Source organism: Athene noctua, chromosome 1 (genome assembly GCF_965140245.1).
Source record: "Athene noctua chromosome 1, bAthNoc1.hap1.1, whole genome shotgun sequence".
Taxonomy (NCBI): Eukaryota; Metazoa; Chordata; class Aves; order Strigiformes; family Strigidae; genus Athene; species Athene noctua.
Window position 1 is genome coordinate 171,624,216 of NC_134037.1, and position 23,563 is coordinate 171,647,778.

At 33.3% G+C, this 23,563-nt stretch overlaps 1 protein-coding gene across 1 annotated transcript in view; it reads left to right on the forward strand.

Annotated features, from left to right (window-relative positions):
* Positions 1 to 23,563, forward strand: part of CFAP47 (cilia and flagella associated protein 47) — a 341,722-nt gene that overhangs the window by 206,642 nt on the left and 111,517 nt on the right. Inside the window, exon 51 of the mRNA XM_074929626.1 lies at positions 14,793 to 14,890. Coding sequence (XP_074785727.1) covers positions 14,793 to 14,890 — 98 coding nt within the window. The remainder of the gene's footprint in view (positions 1 to 14,792; positions 14,891 to 23,563) is intronic.

A 23,563-nucleotide genomic window follows, 5' to 3' on the forward strand; every position in this document is an offset into this window, starting at 1 on the left:
CTCTGTTTGTCTTTTTGTAATATAACTCATTAAACAGTACCACAGAAATTTCAGATATTCACAAGTCACTGCTCCTTTCAAACTCAAATATACATTTTGGAAATGAAAAAAGGTTGAGAATGGGTATGTTACTGGTTTGTGTTGATTACGAGTACTGAATGAAACTATCATTGACATCAGGAAGAACAGAAAAGTCTCAACCCTTACAAAGACTGAAGCATAATCAGTTGCTGTGTGACATTAGCATTATCAGAGTTAACCTGAATTCAGAAGCCCTTGTGGACTTTTTGAGGGGTATTCTACCAAAGTCTTTGGCCTTTAGAATAGCTTGATTTTTCCAGAAAAGCAACACGGGCAAGACAGCTGGCTTGGACAATTTTGAACTGGAAAGTTAGTTTAGCAAAGATATTAGCAAATGCCAGTGAGTTTTAAAATGGAAACAAGTAGGCTAAATTAATAAACTTTTACTTTCCCCCTTATTAACTCTTGTCCTGAATCTCATTTGCTGCTGGTATTGCAAAAACTCGAGGTTCTATGTATTTTAATTTGTGAGCCATGCTTTTTGTATATAAGAAGAGAAAAAAATGCAAACAATATTATGAAATGTCAATTTACACTATGAATTCTGGTGATTGTTCATTTAATATGCCTTAATGAAATCATAGAAGTATAAATATACAAAAATAATTTGAATGTTGTTATAATATTAGCAGAAAGGATTGCAATAGTGCTATTCTCTCCAGCTTTTACCTTTTGTGCATAAAAAAAAAATTAAAATGTGTTATTGCAATATTGACATTTACTAATATGCCACTGATTGTGAGTTCAGACCATACAATGCTTTACATAGGATACATGCATCAACAAATGTGTTAAATTCTATATTTAGATAGTTTGTGTATATGTATTAGAGATTATGCAACAAGATGGCCAGTGGTCACTTCACTTTTCTGTGAGCTGAGGAAATACTTTAGAACATACTTTGTGGTATCATTACCTGTCCATTAAATATCACACTTCAGTTCACATCCAAAATTTGAAGTAACAATGAACTGGTACATCCTTCTTCTTTACACTGAAGTATGTCAGACTTCATATCACTGTTTACTGAATATTTTTTTGACTGTCTATAATAACCTTACATATATTTTCACTCTTGACAAATACAGTGGGTTTTTTTCAGTGAGATTTTTTTGAGATACTTTGAGTCCTGAGCACATGCTTGTTTATCTATACTGAAAGGCTCCTGCTTTTACCTTCTCTGTTTTACACTAAGATATATTTATTTTGTTCCATTGAACTTCTGACCTATATTTTTCCACAACGTCTAGAAAAATTTCACTCTCATGCTTCTGTTTCAACTGGTTTGCCTCATTTCCTACCAATAAATTTATGGGGAGATCATGTAACATTTTTTTCTTTATTACCCCTGATAATGTTTTCTGTGTCACAGTGGAGTTTATTAAAAGCGTGATTTGTAAGTGCTGTGTTGTAGATCTAATCCCAAGGATCTTTCAAATGATCCTCACTTTTTTTATAGTTAGGTGAAGAGATGAACAGACAAAAATGTCAGCAAGTATCACAGGGATTCCTGTATCTTCTGGGTTTAAAATTTTCACGTCAAAGCTCATTTATTTGAATTTAATGTTCATTTGTCATAATTAATGTTTACATTTACACTGGAAACTGGAAATTATCCTTGAAAACAACTTTTAAGAGCATTACTTTTACCATTTTGAGATTTGGGTTTTTTTTGTACTGAATGGTATCTACTTTTTTAAGGAAGATACTTTTTCTTAATATGAACACATTGGCTGCATTCAGAGTCCTTCTTCCTGAATACACATAAACATTGTTATTATTCTTTGATATAATAGATATCAAAGAATATCAAAGAATTGATTCTTCTTGATATAATATTGCATGCAAATCAGTACTACTTGCTGTACAGTATGGCAATTAGTATGACATTCTTTTGAAGTGTAAAATGCATATTTTAAAAAATCATACTTTTTACTTAGGCTTCATATAGTAGTCACACTGTAAATGCAGTAAACCATGTTTTTGACATAACAGATATTTTACAGAGACAACTAAAATACCCCATCTAGCATAAATGCTTTGTATGTCACTATTGTGGATATATGCAGTACTAAATAATGTGCAGGACACAAACCTATCAAGATCTGACTTTTAATTTTTTAAAAAAATGTGTGTAGAATGTATGAAACATGGAAAATGTACATACGTAAATTACTGTCCAGTCATTTTCAGCTGGCAGTGCCTCATGGTCCCTTATGTCCATGTTATTTCAGACTCAGTTTTCAAGCATGTTTAAAAATTCCTAATAAAAACGATCCTCATAGAAAAGTTGCAGTGTGGTTAAGTAAAATAACAGTAATTCCTGGGCTTTTGGGGAGTTTATGAAGGCTTTTGTGTTTTTGACAATTAGAATGAATTATAAAAACATGATTAGTGTTCCTGGTAAGATATTAAATTAAACTTGTATAATTTAGGAAGAATGCTTCTTTCGTAGTGTGATATATATATATATACTAATTACTGTTGAAGTGTAGAAGGAATTAGAGGATTGTTTTCACTAAACTCTCTGGATTTATCGTTATCTACATCTTATTTGTCCACCAGTATATTGAGAAATTAGTATGAAAAACATGTCAAAGTTCAGCATCTGTAAATATGGCAGGCAATATCCATGAAATGAAAGAAGGGTTGGTTTTATTTAGTGTGGAAGTGCATGAGCATAAAGCTCTTCTACTTGAAAATTAATGGAATTTTACTACATTTCTTATTTTATTGAAAACAAATTGTTCACACAACCGTACTACAACAAAAAATAGGTTTTGCTGAAATCTAATCAAAATTTGCTTACTTCATCATTGTGGTCAGGATTCTGTTTCCTAGAACTCATTTTGTATTTTATGGATATATAGAGAAATAAACATAGTTTTCCTAAAATGACCAAAATTTTTTCCTAAAATTACCTAAGTTCTCAGCAGTAATATGTTAAAGACACCAGAAAATTATACTCGTTCATAATATCTTCTTCAGGGAATACACAGTTTTTATCCCAGAATAATGTTGCCTGTTATGTGTGTGTGGTGTTGTTTTGTATTGCCTTTTTGCCTCATGTTAGGAGAATGAGATCAAATTCCTACTCTGTGGCAGAACTTGAAGTGGAAAGTGATCCAAATCCCAATGAACTTGATTAAAAGGTTGATTTTAAAGTAAAAGGGTTATGCTGAAAAAGAAAATAAATGGACACTTTTCAGATTTACTGCCTTTGCATTTGCCTTGCTGTGTTTCTATGAAACATTATGGTAAGACTATATTAGGGTTGATAAAATACTTTTGGTTAATTTCATATTTTTACCATACCACCTATATTATGGAAAAGTTATTTTTTATTAGTAAATACAGAATAAAAAAATTTCTAATTAATGACAATCTGGAGTCACTCTGTAGGATGCATGAGTATAATTTTCGTAATTCTGTCTTACCTTCATTTAGGAAATAGACATTCTTAGCCTAAATATTTAACAGTAAGCCTGATAGAGTATGGTAGAGAATTTAAAAGTGAACCCTGTCTGGAAGTGAGCTGTCTTCTCACTGAATTCTTATGTAGATTCATATAATAAAATCAAACTCAAGTAATAGTTAAAGGGTCAGTTAGAAATTCACGTATATTCCAGGAAATGTTAAATTACTTTCCTGGTAGCTAGAAGCGGTTAAATATTTGAATATTAATGAAGCTCTATATTATAAATGAGGCTATGTGGTTCTTGCCATATCTTGGTTTGTTTTGATATTTTTTTTTAAAGCTGCTGAATTCCAAGCTGAGAGATACAGAACTTTTAGGGAAATGCAACAACTGATTTTACAGTAGCTTCTAAATTTCAAGGTAATTTCTACAATTCGGTTGATTCAATGGCATTTGCCTCTCAAATGAAAGACCTGTACTTCTTAATAAGGCATAGCTTTTAAATACCTTGCATGTGCAGCAAGTTATAAGAGCAGTTAGTTGATTGTGTGACATAATACTAGTATAAAACTTGGCTAACTTTGTCTTTGGTAAGCTTATTTTAAATTTCTTGTGTTAACAGTAACAGAATATAACTTGTAATTTCATAATAAATTACACCTAGAGAGCATAACACCTGAAGGATTGTTAAAGACATTCTAAGAGGCCTTATCTGCTAAGACTTAAACCAAAAGATTTTTACAATATATGTGCCATATTTGTGAGCAGACTTCTGAGATTTAAGAATACATGCTGCTTTTCTGCTGCCTTTTTTTTTTTTTGTCTGCTACTTTGATCTTCTGCCTGTCACAGGACATTATTTTTCACTAATATACTTTTATATTTCATTCAATAACTTGTGTTTGACTGAAATAAAAGTTCAAAAAGACATTAATTATATATTGGTATGTTGTTTCGGTACTATGAATATTTTTACCAGTTCTAAAATCATAAGAATTTTATATTTTAATTTCTCTGGCTACAGTTTGTTGATATTAAATATTATATGTCAAAGAGCTCTTAGTAGCCAAAAAGTTTAATTTATGAAGGTATTTTATGTAGTATATTATCACTTATGAAAAAACCCTGAAAAACTGATATTCAGACAGCAATAAACAGGCAGAGTGGTGACAAAGAGTTAGGTTTTCTCTCTTTGGAACAATATAATTATTTATGTATAAATGTCTGTAGTTTATATGTTTTGTATTCATCCTGATGTGGAACAGGAAAACATCTTAATATTTCTGTGGAATTTCACGACTGGAAATCATTTGAGTACAACTTATACTACTTTGCCAAGAGTATATCAACTGTGACTGTGTGTACATGACTCCTGAGCTGGCTTTTACTTTTCAGACATGTTAAAATGTCTGTGTCACACAGCTTACGCAAGCTGTTCACCTGGCAAGTGATTTCCTAGCATAAGTCACAGTTTATACCCTCTTAAAATGAGCAGTGCTATGCTAAACCTGGGCAGTGAATACTATTTCTGCCAAGATGCAGAAAAAAAACCCCAAAAAACAACCTAGGTTATTTTTCTCCATCCTTTTCTGGAACTTCTTCAATCAGTTAGTATTGGTGGCTTTTCTACTACACTGACATAAGACATCTTTCCTTTCTGTTCTCTTTCCCATGTCATTCCTCATTACATAGTTTATATTGGTTTTGTATGCATCCTTAAATATTACTGATGATTTTCCTAACCCTCCAGAGAGCCCACAGGGAAATTTAAGGACCCGTTTTTCCATGATCACACTTAGCAGCTTTATACACCAGCATAATAGGAATGAACAGTAATCTTTCTGTTCGTTATCTGAGACCTTATAGGTCAATACCCTGAGACTAATTTAGACATAGGTAGACAAAGATTTAAAAAAAAAAAAAAAAAAATTCTCAATAGACATAAAGCCAGATTTGGAAAATGGAGAAAAATCAAGAGACTTTTGGAATAACCTCTTACGAATCTCAATAATTTTAAAAGTATGAAGTAAGTGGGAGCAGAAAGGTTAGTACGTAACTTGCATGTGTTCATTGTGTTAGGAAACTGTCTGACATGAGTGTGATCATGGTTGCATCGGTTTGGGACTGCAGTCCTAGTTCTGTGTTAACAGAGTGCCAAGAATTCTAGTTTCATGTGAGCTAGAGATTATGATTGTGAATGAGGGTGTGTTGAGGCATTTGGTGGAACATGAGAACATGTTAGCTGGGTATAACCTGGTAGACGTAACTTGTTCGTATGTTGATTTTGACAACCATTCCTCTAGGATGTTTTTTTAAAGCTATTTACTAATGAAGACAGCATGACCTAGGTAACCTGTCCCTAGTTATCCTCAACCCTTAACCACTGTAAAATTTTCGTGGTACTTTTCACATGTACTAAAGCCCAACATTGTTTACTCTTAATATCAGGGACAGGGAGAACAGTTTTAGTGGCAATCTGTTGTGCATGTGAAGATTGTAATCACTTGTCTTTCCTTAAAAATCTTTCTGATGAAAAAACCAAAAATAATTATTATCAGTAGTTGTTTTCTGAACTTCAAATTCATACCAGTTATACTAGTTTTTCTGTGTTTTCATGTCTTTTTATCATTGCATAACCATTAGTTACTTTGTGGTTTGTTTTTTTTTTTTACTTTTCGTCTTGAGTTGTTCTTACCTCTCTCCTCTTTGGAATGTTGTAATTATTCTACTCTTAGACTAGATTATCCTAAGTATCTCCTCTGCTTAACCTCAGCTGCTTTCTTTGCCAGGTCTTTGAACTAAGGTAATTAAATTAATCAAATAACATTCTTAAAGCAAATATAATTTATCATCACATTACAAGTTAAACAGTATTTTAAAAGTGTGTTAGTATTCTAAGCAATCACTTCACTATATAATCTCCAATTACATAAAATTTATTCTAACCAGTGAAAAGTTCCAGTTCCTCTTGCTTGCTTTACAGACTTCTAAAACTATTATATAGCAACTGAAAAAGTATCATCTTCCCATAAATTACCACAAAGTTTCTGCTTGTGATGATGTTCTGGTTTCGAGTTAAGGAATAGAGACATGTTAATCTTCTACACTAAGAATAATAGAGCCAGGCAATAAAAGATGAAATAATACTATGAGGGCAGAGTTTTGAGAAAACCATGTGTAACAAAAGTGTCTGAGGTACAGGCCACTCCCATCCTACTTGAAACCTACCAGTGGTCCCCAAAGGTGCTCTGTTTATTTTTAATGGCTCATTCATGACAAATTCATTATGTAGTGTATTGTTTAATCTCCTAAGTGTCCATTTCATTCCACCTCTTCAGCGAGTATTCAGTGGCTTATGATGCAAGTATGTGAGTCTTTTCAGAGTGTGGCTACATACTCTTACTAAAGAAGGCAGTGTCAAGAAATATAATTGACATTGTGGATCTACTTTGGTAAGGTCTGTGACAATCCTTTGAATTTATTCCTCCAAAATTCATTCCTCCAACTATTGAATATAGTTGGAGGTAATAGAATATTCTCCCTGTTCCAACATCCAGTGAGTTTTTGACTATTCTGTTGCTAAAATGTGCTGAATTTCTGTTCAGCATTTGGAATTTTCTGAGTCTTTACATACTTTGTGTTCACATATGCCATGCTGCCTGCAGAGCTTAAAAAGGTGAGGGGAGATGAAGTCTAATGCCAGATATATTGCCTGTGTTATTGTCTATTTTTGATCTCTTGGTTACACCTATATTTATTAGTGTCAGAAGTGCTTGGTATCTTATGGCATACCGACATACACTCTGAATTTGCTCCCCATTCTGCAATTTCCTCAAAAAAAGAGTTTAATATGTGAACCAGATCAGATCCTGAGCTCTGCCCCAATGTGGACTAGCAGATAGGTCTGTGTGTCACTCATAGATAGTTGATAGCAGGCTAGAGTAAATTTCATGAAATGTACGTGCCCTGGATAAGTGCAGAACACAATACATATAGAGACTGAAAAAGCCCCTGTAGAAGGGGAATAACTGTATTTATGTTTTATCACCCGTAACTGCGAGGGAGAAGGGGGAGCTGTGACGACATCATATGAAGGTATCGAGAGTGTATGAAGGGCATCAAGAATATTTTGAGTTAAAGGGTTATTTCCTTTTGTTCCGTATCACGTAGACATAGCAGATCTGCTGGATGATCAAAGCTGTTACCTGGGAGATGGAGGTGAGAAAGTGTCTTTATGGAGTAAAGGTGCCTAACTGAGAAATGGTATTATGACACCATACTGTGGTGATATTAATAGCATGGAAGACTGAGCTTCAGAAAAGGAAGATGTCAACAGTATTAATCATCCATTTCTTTGAAATAAGCTATCTGTGGTGTTAAAATTATTTGTTCTTACAGTTTTAGAGAAAGTTTAGGGAGAACGAATACCATTCAGGGGATAGTGATGTCTGAATTTCCACTGTAAGATGGTCTTCATTTGAAAAGATGGCTTTGAAGGCAGAAGAAGAAAAAAAAGAGGTTCATGGGATTCTGCCTTATAAGTGATCAGCCACTTTTTCAAGGCTTTGTTTCCTGGCGATCACAGCTAATTCCAAGGGTCAAAATGTGGTTTTGATTTTACGTTTCAGAAAATTGTTGTCATTTTTGTTTCAAATTTTCCCAACTGACAGAAGTCTTTGGAAATACAGTCATTCCTTAGTTTAGAATAAGTCCTAAAGAAAAGGAACCCTACTCTAGCTTGCAGATTTCCCTCTCACAGAATGCCCTTCTTCACCAATCCTGCCTATATTCATTATATTAACTTGAAAAATTTGAATTAATTCAATATTCAGTACAATTTTACACATGAAAAAATCATGATTTCATTTTAAATTGGAACATTTTGAAGTGCACCACTTCCATACATAGCTTCAATTTAGGTGTATAAACTAACGCAATCTTCCAACTTCAATGCCATTTTAGTACTGTCTCTCTCTCTGACTTAGATTTCTTACAAAATGTAAGGTACACTCGAAATGTATGAAAATGTCTCTAAGTGAATTATAACATTATATCCTTTAAGAACAAGATTAATATCTGAGGAATATTAAAATATTTTTTTCAATCAGTGTTGTAAAGGATACATTAAATGAATATTCATTGAAATGTTAGGGTTACTCAAATATGTTCATGTGCATAAAATGGCAGCTGAGAGCAAAGTTTATCTTGCCATGTAATGCAAAAGCATTTTTAAAAGCTATATATACTGATTACATTTACTGAAAAAGTATAACCCTTAGGTGAAAAAAATCATGAGGTCAAGCCTGAAGGTGACAACTCTAAATTAATAACTTCTTGGACGAAGAAAGTGTGGAAGCAATGCCTTTCCGAGGATAAACTATTCCTCCCATAGAAAAAATGAATATTAGTGTCTGCCTTTTTGCATCATTTTAAGCTTTTAACATAATAGGATTGCAACATTTTCTTAATGCGTTAGTGTTTTACAGCTTTCCCCCAAAATTAGGTACAGATTTTCTACTTGAAAACTAAACGTGGACAGAGATCTCTAGAGCCAGTTAAAATAGGATTTAATTCTATTTTAGAAGTGATGGAGTGATGGGTCTACCTATACAGAAAAAATGCAATTTTTACCTGGGACATATTAAATATTTTTCCAGAGACACTGTTAAAAGAAGTATACAAAACCTTATTGTAAAAGGTTTATATGTCTCGTATATAAATTTTTACTGTAACTAGTTTTGTTAGTTTATCTGGAATAAACTTTGAGCTTTATGGTGAGTCTGAAGTAATACATTAAAATTCTGTAAAAAAAAATTACAGAAACAAATCTGTGAATTTAACATGGTAGAGAAACTTAAATTGTCAGGAAAAGCACACAAAAGAAATGTTAGGTCTTTTTAGTGTAATTCTTAGATTGATAAGGCCAGTCAAATGTGAAAAATAAGGAACATAAATCATCACATCTGCTTAATAGCTAGTCTGTTCCAAATAATTTATAGAAAAATTACTTATTCTAAATCAAAAAGGAAAAACTAAATAAATATGACATGTACTTATTAACTGATAATTTTTCATGAACAGCTCTTGTCTTTCAGAGGTGACTCTACAGGGGGTTAGTTTCATGGATGTTTTGTTTGTATGTGAGCAGAACAAAGTCTAAATTTTGATTTATCCTGTGCTAGCAGTGGTGAGATATTTGCATCTTGAAAACTTACATATTTACATATTTTAGGAAAATAGACAAAATGCCTTTTTAAATTTACATTTTACATTCTGTAAAGTACAGTCATATGCTATAAGAACAGCATTAAGGGTACCCACACAAAGAGAATCTAGATAACTACCAGCCTGGAAATTTTTTTGTAGAACTAAGTAATCAATTGTGTTATTCTTTTTTCTTGTTATTGATAAAAAATATACCATTAAAGACACATGTGAGAGTGGTGTTGATGGTTTTTTTTAAAGCTGGAATTGAATCTAATTTATTTCTTTTTATAGCTATATTAGCTTTGCAAATATTAAGTAAAAACGCTGTGGAAAGAATGCGCATTGAATTCGAAAATACCACTTTAATTCAGCTTTTTGTTTAAATAATCATAGTTTTGATGCCAATATGAGAAGTCTGTAAAATTAGGATAAAGTATTTAAAATAAATTAATTTTATTGAGCAGTACAATTCCAATTTCCCCATTGTGTTCACATCCACCTCCCAGCCAAAACACCCTAGAAGCCTAGTTTTCAGGAGAACAAGCCAATTCTTCCTTCATCATCTGTGATGTGTAATCCAGCTGAATGATAGGCAGTTATGTCCCAATCAAGAGAGAAGAATCTTTTCTATTTTTAAGCCAATATATAACCGCTGATGCTTGACAGCACATTTTACGGCTGGTGTAGCAGACAGAGGATGAAAAGTAATTTTAAGGAAAGGACAAGGAAAGAGGACAGAGAACAGAAATTTCAGTTTGTGGCTGATACAGTAGTAATGTATTCTCATCCAAGTGAGCAGAGGAAAGCATCTTGTGAGTATATAAGGAAGGAGATTTTGCAACTGATAACTCTTCAGGACATGATACAAAGTATAAGATAAAAGTGTATGGCTTATAACACTGTTAAGCAAAATTTTATAACATTTTAAAAATTGCACAATGAAGTGAAAGGATCAAACACAGGAGGAACAGCTTATTTGCATCACTAAAGAGAAGTAGGACAAGACACCAGACTGGATTACAAAAGGTTGTTCAACTCTGTGGAAGAAAAAATGGTGATTTTGGTATATCATATAAACTGGAATGAAATGTGGAAGATATCTATGAAAATTTTGAACTGAAAAGTTTCTTGAAGGTTCAAGTTTAATTTCCATCTAAATTGTAATTTAGTAGTCCTGTGTTTCAAATACAGAACTTCCTGTTCACAAATGTAATTACTGTAGATAAATAGTTGAAGAAATTGACTTCTTATTAAAGAAGAGATACAAGAACCTGTCTGGGTTTTGGTTTTGTGTCATCTCCTCCCAAATTCAAGGTAACTATGCATGATATAAAGTACACAGCTTTCTATGTTTCCAGTGCTTCTGTATAAGAACTATTTACAAAATAATCAGGGAAAGTTAAAAAAAAAATAAATAAAATAAAGTAAGCTCTCTTATAGTGATGCTGATTGAATTCGCAGTAGCTAACATATAGAAGATGCTGACTTGCCCTAACCATTAATGAAAGGTGCTTGACCCTAACTAACAAGGGCAAAAGCCTACTGACCAAGGGAGACAGAGAGAGAAAATAGTGGAGATTAAATATTTGAGTAGATGAATTCTTATATGCTTCTAGTTGATCAGTTTGTTAGAGACAGAACATGATACATAAAATATCTGTCCTGGGGAGAAAAGGACTTTTCATACCAAAAGCAAGCCTTTTCATTTAATTCTTTGTCTCTTCTTATGGTGAGAACTAGCCATTTCTTCCTGTGCCTTGGTTCTTATATTTTAATCCCATCTTCTAACTTTTCCTCTTTTGCAGTTTAGTTTCCTTAGAAGACTTTGGAAAGGGATTTTAGAAATAGATTTTTGGAAAACCAGGTTACTGTGTGAACCATATCTCCCTTATTCACACAGCTGCTGTCTTTGTCGAAGAATTTAAATAGTTTTGTGTGTTGTGGCTTCTCTCCCTTTTTGTGATTCTTAGTACTTTTCTTTGGAATATATGAAAAAAATCACATCTGTAGCTTCTCGGTTTATCTTGGAGACCTGTCTAAAAATTGGCAGTGCATTCTTTGCCTTTTCATTTCTTTCTACCTGAAGTTGACTTAAGTAACAGGTCACATGCCGGTTACCACCACCACACTTTCATACAGTTCTTTTTGAATTGTTGGGCAGAGACTCTCTTGCCTAGGTGATTTGCTACTTTCCTCTTTATCAGTTTGTTCCAAAACCCTTCCTGCTAAAACCTTAATTGAGGGGAGATTCTCTGACCATTTCCCTCAAAACAAGCTCTAGGGGTGGGTGTAGAAAGCCCCTGAATTCCACTAATAGCAAACACCACTGCAAATAATAATTTAGATTTTCTGCTTCAGCCTTATATTACTTGGGCATTTCTTTTCCACCCTGATCATCTGTCAGCCCTTCTGTGTTCATCAGGCTACCAGCTTCAGATGTGTTAAGATTTTACCACTGCTTTTTGAAGTCTTTAGCGAGTTGTCACTCAAGGGATTTTGTTCTGTATAGGTGTTCTTGGATGTTTGGGGACAGGGGGCAGCCTTGTTAATTTTCTGTTTGCATAACAGTTTGTATTCTTTTCTATTTTCCTTAATTATACAGAATATTTTTTTTCATGCATATGTTGCTTTACTTTAGTAAACCCCTTTATCCTGCTGTTTTATCGTTTATCCTGTGTAAGTGGAACTTCACTGTTGACATTTTCCTTTGTTCTTTCCTACCTGAATTTTATAGGCTTCTGTTGTACCCTTTCCTGCAGTTTGACTGCATTCTTGAAGGATGTGATGTCCCAAACTGTGGGCACCCTTTGATTTTCTTTTGGTCTTCAACTGAGAACTTTTATTTCAGGTTCCGGTCGATGTATTCTGTTTTGGTGTAAGGGGATTCTCCATTCTTCCAGATGTCATCTCTCTTCTGTATACTAATTTTTTTTTTTCACTTTCTTTAATTGATTAAACTCAGGGTCATGCACATGCCAGAATCCTTTAGTGGACATTCAGAAGATGTCTTTATCTCAGTGATGTTAATTTTTATAGATCTTAAGATACTGAGGCTATTCCAGAGACTGGAAGACTGTAATATTCTTCTGGTATTAAAAAAATAGCAAATTGCATGCATATCAAATTAGCCTGAACAAAAGAATAAGGAAGTTAATACTAGATGTATTCAGTGAAGATTTAAAGAAAGTAATATCATTAAAGCCAGTCAGACACAGTTTTATTGGAAATAAGGTTTAGAAATAAAGTCATATATGCAGAATGAGGAGCTGTGGGAAGGAAAGCAATGTGTCTGAGAAGAGCTGTGGTCACCGCAGAAAAGGAAAACAGTAGGAGCTCCCAAGACTAATGTGGTGAAACAAAACTGGTGATGTAGTTCTCTAGTGTATAATTCAGGGAAGTGTGAGTAGGAGGATTAAGGTTATTTTCATCCCATACAATATACTGACAAACAGGAATACAGAAGTTCTTGTGTATGCATTTTTTAAAGGTTCTGAACAACCGTTTATACTTGCAAAAAAATTATCACATTAAGTATTTGTGTTGTGGAGATCAGGCCTTATGATGAGAATTCAGTCTCTTTTGCCTATGTGAACAAGATTGAAGATCTAATTTTATTAACGTTCATGACGATGTTCTAAATGGAAATGGTAGAAACTTAATGCTAGATACTTAATGCTAGATCTCTTAAATCTATCAGAGGAAGTAATTACAAGATATTTTGGCCAGACTTTGAAGGAAATCTAATGGAAATCAGAAATTAAACTCTCATTTAAATGTCTTTATATGCCAGTAATTAGCCACCAGAACAAACTGCTGGTGGATATCTTCAAATCAAAACTCAAAGTCTATTTGGAAGATATGCTTTAGCAAAACACAGATTTCTTGACTGAAGTTGCACATCGATTCTATGTAACTGAACAGAATTTAAGTTCTGTGATGTACCAAAGTTCATATTAGGTGAACTAATTTTGATTTAATTTTGCTCAATATAATATAAAATTATAAAAATACTGTCAGTCTGATGTGGACTGCCTCCAGTTCAAAGATCTGCTTGCCTATGCTTCCTGTGGTTACTGATAATAAACACTTCCCTGTTCCTGGCCTTAATTCTAACATTTATGCAAATTCCAATTATTTAAGGTTTTCATAATTATCAGCAGAATTTCAAATCTGTCCTTATAATTACATGAGCATAAATATGTGTGTGATAGTCTTCTGTGGTTTCATAAATGATCTACTAAATTCAAATGAGTCTCAATGCATTTCAGCTTTTGTACATATCGTTAGCATTCCCAATCTCTCCTTTTCAGACAAGTTGATACAAAATACTGAAGGGAATCAAATCTTCTGGATTTCTCACCAGTTTATCATGTAATTAAACAGGGATTTACAAGACCTTATTAAATGTCTTTTCTGACCAAACTTTTACTAGTCATTAATAACAGAGCTTGAGATAAGATACATAATGAATCTGATCTAATAGAACAATACTGAGGTGCAAATGTTTTGATGCATGTATTTATCATCTTTGAGCATTTTCGGTCTCCTTAATGCCACCTTGTTTGTTATCAAAATAACTCGGGACATCTTGTCTTAAAACCTAATGGAAAATGCATTGCAATATAAATCAATGTGTGTTCAAATATGTATTTGAGCATGGATTCTATGTAATTGAAAAGTTGGATCTGTTTAATGAATAACTTGTAGTTTTGAATCTATAATGGATGAGCTTTTGATAAAAAAATAGTTCAGAATAATTTTTAGCATTGTCTTTGTCGAAGAAAACCAGTTATGAATCAATAATATTTAAAATTATGAAACAATATGATAGCACTTTGGCAAATTTGTTTCTAGACTATTTCCATTCAATTTGTGCATATATTGATTTTGTTACTATTTTGTATCCATACAAGAAGTGATTAGATAATGTAGTTGGGTGACAGCAGTTAAATCAGTTCATGGCTTGCTTTGTCTCAATATGAACAATGTTAAAAGTCAGAATTTCTCAACGATTTAAATGTTGCTAGGGTTGATCACCTCATGACATGCTTTGTAAGGCTTTTTTTTTTTTTTCTTTTTAACACAGGAGGAAGTTCTTCAAATTGCAAAGTGTGGTTCTCCTTAAAGATTAACAGCATGCCTGCAGCCCCAGAAAGAAAGATAGATGTGAAATGCAGAGCTCTGGTAAGATTACTCTAAATGTTTAATTTTGTTCTACTGCATTAGAAGAAAACCATAATTTTTATTGTTTGGCTGCTATCACAGAGGATTAATCAATTTTATTAAGTGACCACACACAATCACTCTTTAAATAATAAAACTCAATACTTACTAAGACCTCATTTAAGCTCAGTCATATGAACTAAAATGAATGATTGAAAAAAAAATCTTCTTTATCCTATTTAAATAATTACATTTTTATTCTGCTGACATCTACTTCTAATTTTGGATCTCGGATAAGTTTAAATTCTATAAAAACTTCAAGCAGTTTCTCTACAATCCACAACAGAATAAGTCTTTTTTTGGTACCCTCTTTCCTTATGCATGCCAAATTATTATTGCCATTTAGATTTCATTAATCATTGTAATGTATTTAATCATATTTGCATTACTAGATAAATATATACTTTCACTCTGAAAAATTAATTAAATTATGTTCGCTGTTTTAGAAGAATGATTACATGATATTAAGTAAGTTGTATGTTTTAAATCACTTATGTATGTAAAGCTAAAATAATTGTTTACTATGTTTGCTTAATTGATATTGGTTTTATTCTCCAAAGATTTGTAATTGTATTTATCTTTGAATTATACATTGTAAGGGTTTTATTTTCAGAGCTAACATTTTTCTTATCTTCTGTGAGTGGATATTTGCTTTATCATCTAGATGTCCTGCTTTCTGCATGAATTGTAAGCAGCTAAGAAATACTGACTTTAATAATGAATGCTGGTGGCAGGTTCTGTGAATAGAAATGACTGGTACAGTATTTTGCTGCAGGAATAGTTTTGTGACTAAAAATGTGAAACAACTACTAAGGGACTACCTCTTCCAGTAACAGATTCTGGGAAGGGAGAAGAATCTCAGTTGATTTTACATGTCAGCATGGGTTTATGTAAGGGAAAAAATCCAAACCAGTAATATTTGAAATATGTTTATTCATATGTCCCTTCTGGATTGTTCTTCTTACCTTGAGGTGCTGATTGTGACTTTCTGTAGGGCTGAGAAACAGATAATGATGGTTTAAAATCTTGGTGTTGGGTGAGCATGGTGGTAGGGAGATGTCTGGTGCCAGTACGAAACAAAAAAGCTAGGCTAAAATAATTTGTGATTTAAGACCTTGAAAGGAATAGTGTAGGTTTTTCTCTTACAGGATTATGCATTGTCTTGTATCATTTTCTGATCTGAAAATACTGTTAAAATGGTAAAAGGAAAAGCTAGATTTAAAGTATATTATTGAATCCTAGTGTATAATAAATCAAGGTGCATTTTAATTCTGCCTATAATTTTAAATTTAATTTAGTAATGAAAACTTGCAAAGACACTTACAGTAAAATCCAACATACTTTTACAATGTATGGGGCATTGGCATTCTGGACCTGAATGGGGGTAATTCCTTTTTTAGGAAGATGAAGGAAGTAAAGATGTAGCTATATTTATTCTTAAAATCTCAATGGAAAATGTCATAAAAACCATTTTTATTGATGAATTTTGAAGATGACAAAAAGATTTTTGACTAACAAATAATACATGAGGTTAGTATTACAGAATTACTATTACTGAATTGACTAGTTACATGCCAAGCAGCTAATTTTGGAATGGGAGTGATTTCTGTCTCAAATGTAAATGACTGGGATTATCCTAACTACAGACTGTCAGTGTGACACCAGTAAAAAGAACTAATACTGTCCTTTATTGACAGAGAATGGTCAAATGGAAGCAGAAAGCAAATAATGCTGGTGGTACTGCTATGAGAATGTTGTTCACAGATCTGGTTCTCAGAGGTTAAGAATTGTATAGAAATACTGGAAGAACGTCAAAGAAGTCCACTAAAATCATGGGGGGACTGGAAAAGCAGGCCTTGTCATTTGAATGCTTAAGTATCTCTATCAATTTAGTTTGCCAAAAAAAAAATGGAGAAGGAATCTCATCATTCATGTTGGTCAGCAGAACTGAGACACCATGTATCAAGAGCTAGCGGCCAAAAATTCAAATCTGAGAAATACTTAATTTCATGCGGGATGTCGTAGTAATGAGAAATAAAACATTGGAAGATCTTACTGGTGAAAACAGTAGACAAAGTCTTGTAAAGCTGAAGACTTGAAATTGCTTCAAAAGCTGATAAATTTTTAAAAAGCATAGACACCTGGTACATCTGCTACATCAGTGAGTCAGATTCAATGAATGCATTGATCTCTTTGAGACCTCAGTCTGTCTTCTTCCTTTCTGGCTCTTGGAAAGAAAAGGTTTGGCAACATTAATTTTAAAATACTAATAACACTGCTTTTGGACAGTAGTTAATAGCTCTATCTCATATTAAAATGCAATACAAATTTATCCTCAGTGTGTCAAAAGTATTTTTTCTGTCTTACACAACTGATCAGATTTCTGAAACATCAGAAATTGGCTACAGCAGAGGTAAAGTGGGCAGGACAGAGTTTTGAAATGAGCAAGGTGTATATTAAGGTCTTGCTTTTCTTAATGGTAGACATGTAGGCACAGTGACTACCAGCCTACAGACAGCGAGGGATTGTCCAGAGAGGGGAGGTCTGGTGGGCATCCAAGGAACAGTATGGGATCATCCTGACATATGTCACCTGGGCATCACGAGTGCTATAGACATTAACAAGACTTCAATGAATATATTTACTTGCAGATTCCAGTTTCGTGTTTGCCATTTGGAAATGCTTTAGGCTAATTCAGCCTTTTGTACTTCAATAAACTTAATGCCCGTGACAGGATGATACCATATGAAAAAAGGTGGCAAGATGCACATGACAGTGTTCAAACGGAGTTTGTAACTATAGATATTCTGACCCTTATGTATGGCCTGAGGCAGTGGCCATCTGCTGATGTTGCGAAAGAAATCTTCTGTCAAAGAGTGCAGAGAATTTTGAAGAAACAAGTAGGTCTACCTGGCAGCCCTATGCAACTGACTGTAGCTCAAGTCTTGGAGACGAGAGTTTCTCTCTTCTGCTTTCAGTGCACAAAATCATCTAAAAGGAAGTACCACAGTTACAGTTCTGTCTGTACTGCCTGCCCCTAAACTTCTATGACTTTAATAAAGCATTGTGTCACCATCCTTGTTTAATTTGTTCAGGATTTTCTGTGCTAAGTAGTTTTGCATGTGTTTTCATCTGTCTTTCTTGTAGTAAATAATTCTGACTAGATTATTGATCTTGAATTGGAATAGCACAGGATTTTCCAGTTACATTTATCTTTGTTTTGCACTGTTAATTCAGTGGTTTACTATCCTTAAGATGCAAAATTTCAGTCTCAAAAGGTATCTGGAGGTATGAAAAGTTATCTGAAACACTTAGAAATAATTTGGTTTAACTCATATTTTTAATAAAATATAATAAATTTGCATTTTTACATTGATGAGACCAATCTCACTACATATCACTTTTGGATGTGGTCTTTCTCTCAACCTAAAATTCAAAGTGATGTTGACTAAATAAATGGCTGAAACCCAGTTTTATGCTGCTCAAGTTTTGTTAAAACTCTTTTGGCTTCTTAAGGCTGAAAGCATTTAAGCTTCTGATTTGCTAATAAACTAGAATATGATTAGGCTATTTAATGGAAATAAAAAATACTGAATAAGTGTGCCATATTGAAAAAGCCATTATTTTTAAGCTTTAATATAATTTCAATTAGTTTAGGCAATGTATATCTGTAAAAGAAATATCCTTCTTTGAATAGAATGCTTGAAAGGGGTTCTCTGTCTGGATGAAAATGTCATTTTTTCAGTAGCCAGAAATTTACCTCCTCTTCAAGAGAAATCTACTTTTGTTTTCCTCCCTCCAATAACAGCTAAAACAATAGGGAAAATATGAATATGGAGAATTATACTATTTTTTGGCCTTTCTCAACTTTATATATATTTTATATATATACACATAAGTATATAAGTTATATTAAAATATACAAAGGAAATGAGCTGTGCTAAGGGTAAATTTTCTGGATCAAGTAGAATATCTACTAAATTAATTTAGAAATAAGTAGTAGAATGGCAAGTCCAATAAATAAAAGATTATGATTCCTTAAAATTCAACTTTTCATCTGTTATCCATGCTTGCTGGCAGCAGAATCACTGTAAATTAGGATCAGAAGTTAACTTTTAGACTAGTTCATCCAGCTGTAAATAGTAAGTTTAGTAAGACTTCCATCCTGTCCCAGATACAGCACCATTAAAATGAGAACTTTAGTCTAACCAGAAGTTTAGATTCAAATCCTATTGTAGTCCTGGGTTTCTGGGAAATGGATGAATAAACATTTGAGTAAAAACTCAGAATTTGACCCATAAACTGAAGGAAGTGCCTTTTTAATTTTAAAAGATAATTTTTTCCCTGTTTTTTTAAACATAGAAACCCAGTAATTCTTCTAATTTGAAACACATCTGTCTCTAAATTGAATTAGGGTTAATTTTTTTGTTTCCTATATGGCCACTAGAATGCCATCTGCAGATAATGTGCTATGATACAGTGCTTTAAGGGTCAATACAGTGTTTGAATAATAAAAATATTTTAATCTTTTTCTTTTATATATATGTCTGTTCATTTTTTCTACCAAGAAAATGATATTTAAAAAGAAGAAATTGCCTCAAATTTTGCCCTTAATAGTGCTAATACTGTTTTACGTTGTTACATTCAGACTTTCTGGGACAGTAAACCACTTCCACTTCTCAGCTTTTCTCCTAGATCATCAGTATTCAAGGTATTGCCTGTGTTCAATAAACACATGGTGCCAATATTTTGCAGGTAGCCGAAGGAAGTATTAAGTTTCATCATGTTAATTCCACATGCCTGTATTTCTAAGCAAGGGCTCGATCACCATCTGTTCAATTGTCAGTTGATCTTCTTTAAGATAATTTTATTTCTCTTTTTTCTCCCCAGGTTTTTTTGTGGGGAGGAAGATTGGAGATTTTTTAATTTTTTTTTTTTTTTTGTCTTCCAACCTAGACAGTTTGCTACATGATTTCAGATTACATTTGAAATCAGTTGCAAATGAATGGGGATATTATGAAGCAGAGTAGTCACATATAAACCATACTTTTACTTTCTGGTGAGACAGATACACTACTTGGAAGTCTGTTGAATAGATGACAAGTTGTGTTCTAAATTCAGACCCTCATATAAATTCTGAATAACACTGAATAGTCACAGCCTCATTATTTGTCTTTTAGCCAATAAAAGGGTAAGTGTTCAGTTGTGCTTCCTCTAAAATTTTTGCTGGGATGTCTGAAATTCACTGGGCTCTCTGAAACTCTGAACTCGCTGAGCTGTCTAGGCACAGCCTATAAAGAATTCAACAGAGCAGTTCAGACCAAGGTCTGAACCTATGGTATGAACCCTCGACTTGTCTCCAGGGGTTGTTGGAAATGTCAAGGGAAAAAGCAAGAGTATGTACATATAGTATGATACATTCTCCAATTTTAAGGGTTTTCTGTTCAGGTTTTTTTCTCAACTGCCAGGTCTGTCCTTAAATTTAATGTATACGTTTAATATCCATTATTTCCTTTAACTTTGAATTTGAAGTGTTTACTGACCATGGTTTTTGAACCATTACCTTTATTTTTAGCTGTGTTCTTTATTTTAAATTGATGCCCCCTAGTTCTTAAATTACAGGAGTCAGTGAACAGTTAAACCCTATCCAGTGTCTCTATGCTACTCATGATTTTGTAGACTTCTATATATCTGTTCTGAATTATCTCTTTCCAAGGTGAAGAGTCTGATAAGGTAGTGATCTTCATCTGCATTTTCCACCTGAACCTTCGTCTTTTATTATTGTAGTATTTCTCCAATAGTATTTCTTTCAAAAAGGAAAAAAAGCAAAACTTGATCAAATATGCTGAAAGGAAGAAAATAATGTGGATTTTAACAGTGTTTGTCCTCTAACTGCCTCATTTGATACACTTTGAAGTGTGGCTATCAAAACCAAGCTTTCAAAACTTAGCTCTACCACTTAGCATTTTTGATTTCTTATTGATATAAGTCAAAGCAATGATGAGATAATTGAGCAATATCTTAAGGTTAGAAATTTTAATACTTTATAAAATTCAGTAACACGTGAAAAAAATTAGATTTCCACTGATGACATTTAAAAATATTAGGTGAAAAGTAACAAGACTTGCTAAATTGCATTGACCTTTCAAAGTGATTCATAGCACATCAGCTCTTTATATCAAAAGTCATTCTATGACAAAATTCCTTGATCCCAGTACTTGACCATATCAACCATTTAAATGAAATCTTAGGAGCGGTGTTAGGATGACCTCATTATATGTCCCACTCTCAAGAATCAAGCAGGCTGTTTTACTCATAACCTGCAATTGCTATTAGGAAGTATTTCAATGAATATTGAATCGTGAAGCTCTGATTGTAAAACAAACAAAATATATTTATCTTTTTTTCTTATAGAAGAATTTGTCAAGTAAGACTATAGCTTGAAGAAAGGAGCATAACTCTTACGTGAGGTTTGCTCAGTTCTTCATTTTTTCCTACCTTGTCTGTTCATGGCAAACATTCATAGAGTTAAAAATAGTGTTGTTCTGCTCAATGTGTAGGAAGCTGTAAGAAGTAATATAGATATTTCCCAGCATGGGAATGAAGATTCTAATGGCCAAGACCTAAGTGTAGCTCCTAATGCAAGGACTGGTAGGGTGAAGTAGTGTGAGAAGGATTTAGTTTTAATAGGTAGATCTCCCATCCCCTCCTATTCCTAACTTTTTTTCTAAGTATTAAAAAGAAGACAGTGAGACTAAGCAGTGGGTGACATTCTGAACTGGGTCTGGTTTAGCTAAGTTTCATTTTGTGGAATAATGGTACTTCAATTTTCTTATAGGTAGTCTTTATCTTTTTTGTGTTCAGAACACTTTAGCTATGTCTTCTAAATAATTAAGGGTTTGTCTTTGAATTCTTAAAACACTAATTAATTGTTATAAACATTTATGTAACTGTAGAAAAGAATGATACATTGTCTTATTTGTGTGAAAAAATAGATCTTTATACACTGTAAATGATAGTGGTAATAATTTCACATACAGAATGGTGAAGAGGTTTGAAATCTTCAAGAAGCTAGTATTTTTCAGTGGACTACTATGTAGTGTAAATGCATCTTGCATTTTCTTTGAGTGATTCATTTTTTCGATATATATCATACACATGAGAATGTCCACAGAATAGCTCAAAAATCCTGAGAAGATAAACTAGTTCTCTAATCAAGAATGTCTCCTATATTGTTATGTTCTGATTAAATAGATGGATTAATCAAGATTCGTGATATATTTTATCTAGTAAGTGGTCTTTAAGAAATACATGATAGCCAGTTAAGTATATTTTTCAGTCTTCTATTAAATGAAAATAACTTATCTTCCTGCTTTTATATCAAGTACTTGTATTAAATCTCATTGTACTGTGAACCATGTAGAGTTTGTGTCTTCTGACAATAGTGATAATTTTTTATTTTGCCTGAATATCTAGTGTTTTGACTACAACTATATATTGTATTTCTAAGAGAAACAAGACAATATACTCAGTCGGTGAACACATCAACCAGATTATAAAGTGTTTTAATAATTCATGTTGTAAACCCTATAGCTTGCTGGTCTGGATATTTTTTTCTAATCCAGACCCTGAACACTCTGAAATCCACTTATCACAATTCCAGAAATGATATGAAGCTTACTGCAAGGGAGGGGGATTAGCCAGATACAGGTTTATTTTCTAAGCCCCATATATACTGGTAGAAATTAGATCAATTGGTGAAACCTGGAAAGGTTGTAAGGATGCATTCCAGTTGTGAAGGATTCTTGCCCACTTTGATTGATAAAGCTTGGTAAACAGGGGAAACCTTACAACTGCTTATGGGTTAAAGCTCTTTTTTAGAGGAGGGATATTATTAAGTATTGTTAATACTGAAATAACCTAGTCAGTCCTAATTCTGCTTATAATGAACACCTCCAATCTTACCTTACAACTTCATCAGCCATTGCCCATCTTCAAACTCTATTTCTGCCAGCTGTCATAATGAAAGCAATCAATCTAAATTCTAAGTACATATGTCTTGTTTCAGTGTCCTTTGCCTTTCAGTCCAGCCTGAGAACCAGTTCTGGTAGTTGGCACTGCTGGCCTATAGAGAACATTTCCCCGCAGTCATTAAAAACTCCGTCAACTGTGCTGCTTGTATAAACATTTCCATGGCGCTGTTCTGAAAATATTTCCAGTAAAGAAATATTGGGTTTGTGAGGCCTCATTACCTATTCTATCATTTTGAAAAAGTCCTCCTTTGTTCTGCATGATGTAAGGGAGATTGATGTTGGAAACTTGTCAGCTTTGGCCTTCCCTTTCACCAGATTGCATTTCAACCTAACAAAGATTGTCAACTCTATTAAAAGAAATATCATGATTTGAACTCGGACAATGCCCAAGCACCTTGCAGCTGATCACTCACCCTTCCCCTCCTGGTGAATCAGGGAAGGAGAATGAAGTAACACAAGGGAAACTCGTGGGTTGAGATAAAAAAACCAAAAACAAAACAAACAAAAACAAAACCAGAACAAACAGTTTAGTGAATGTAATTAACTGAAACAATAACGGAAAGTTCAAACGAGTAATGTACAATGCAATTACTCATCACCC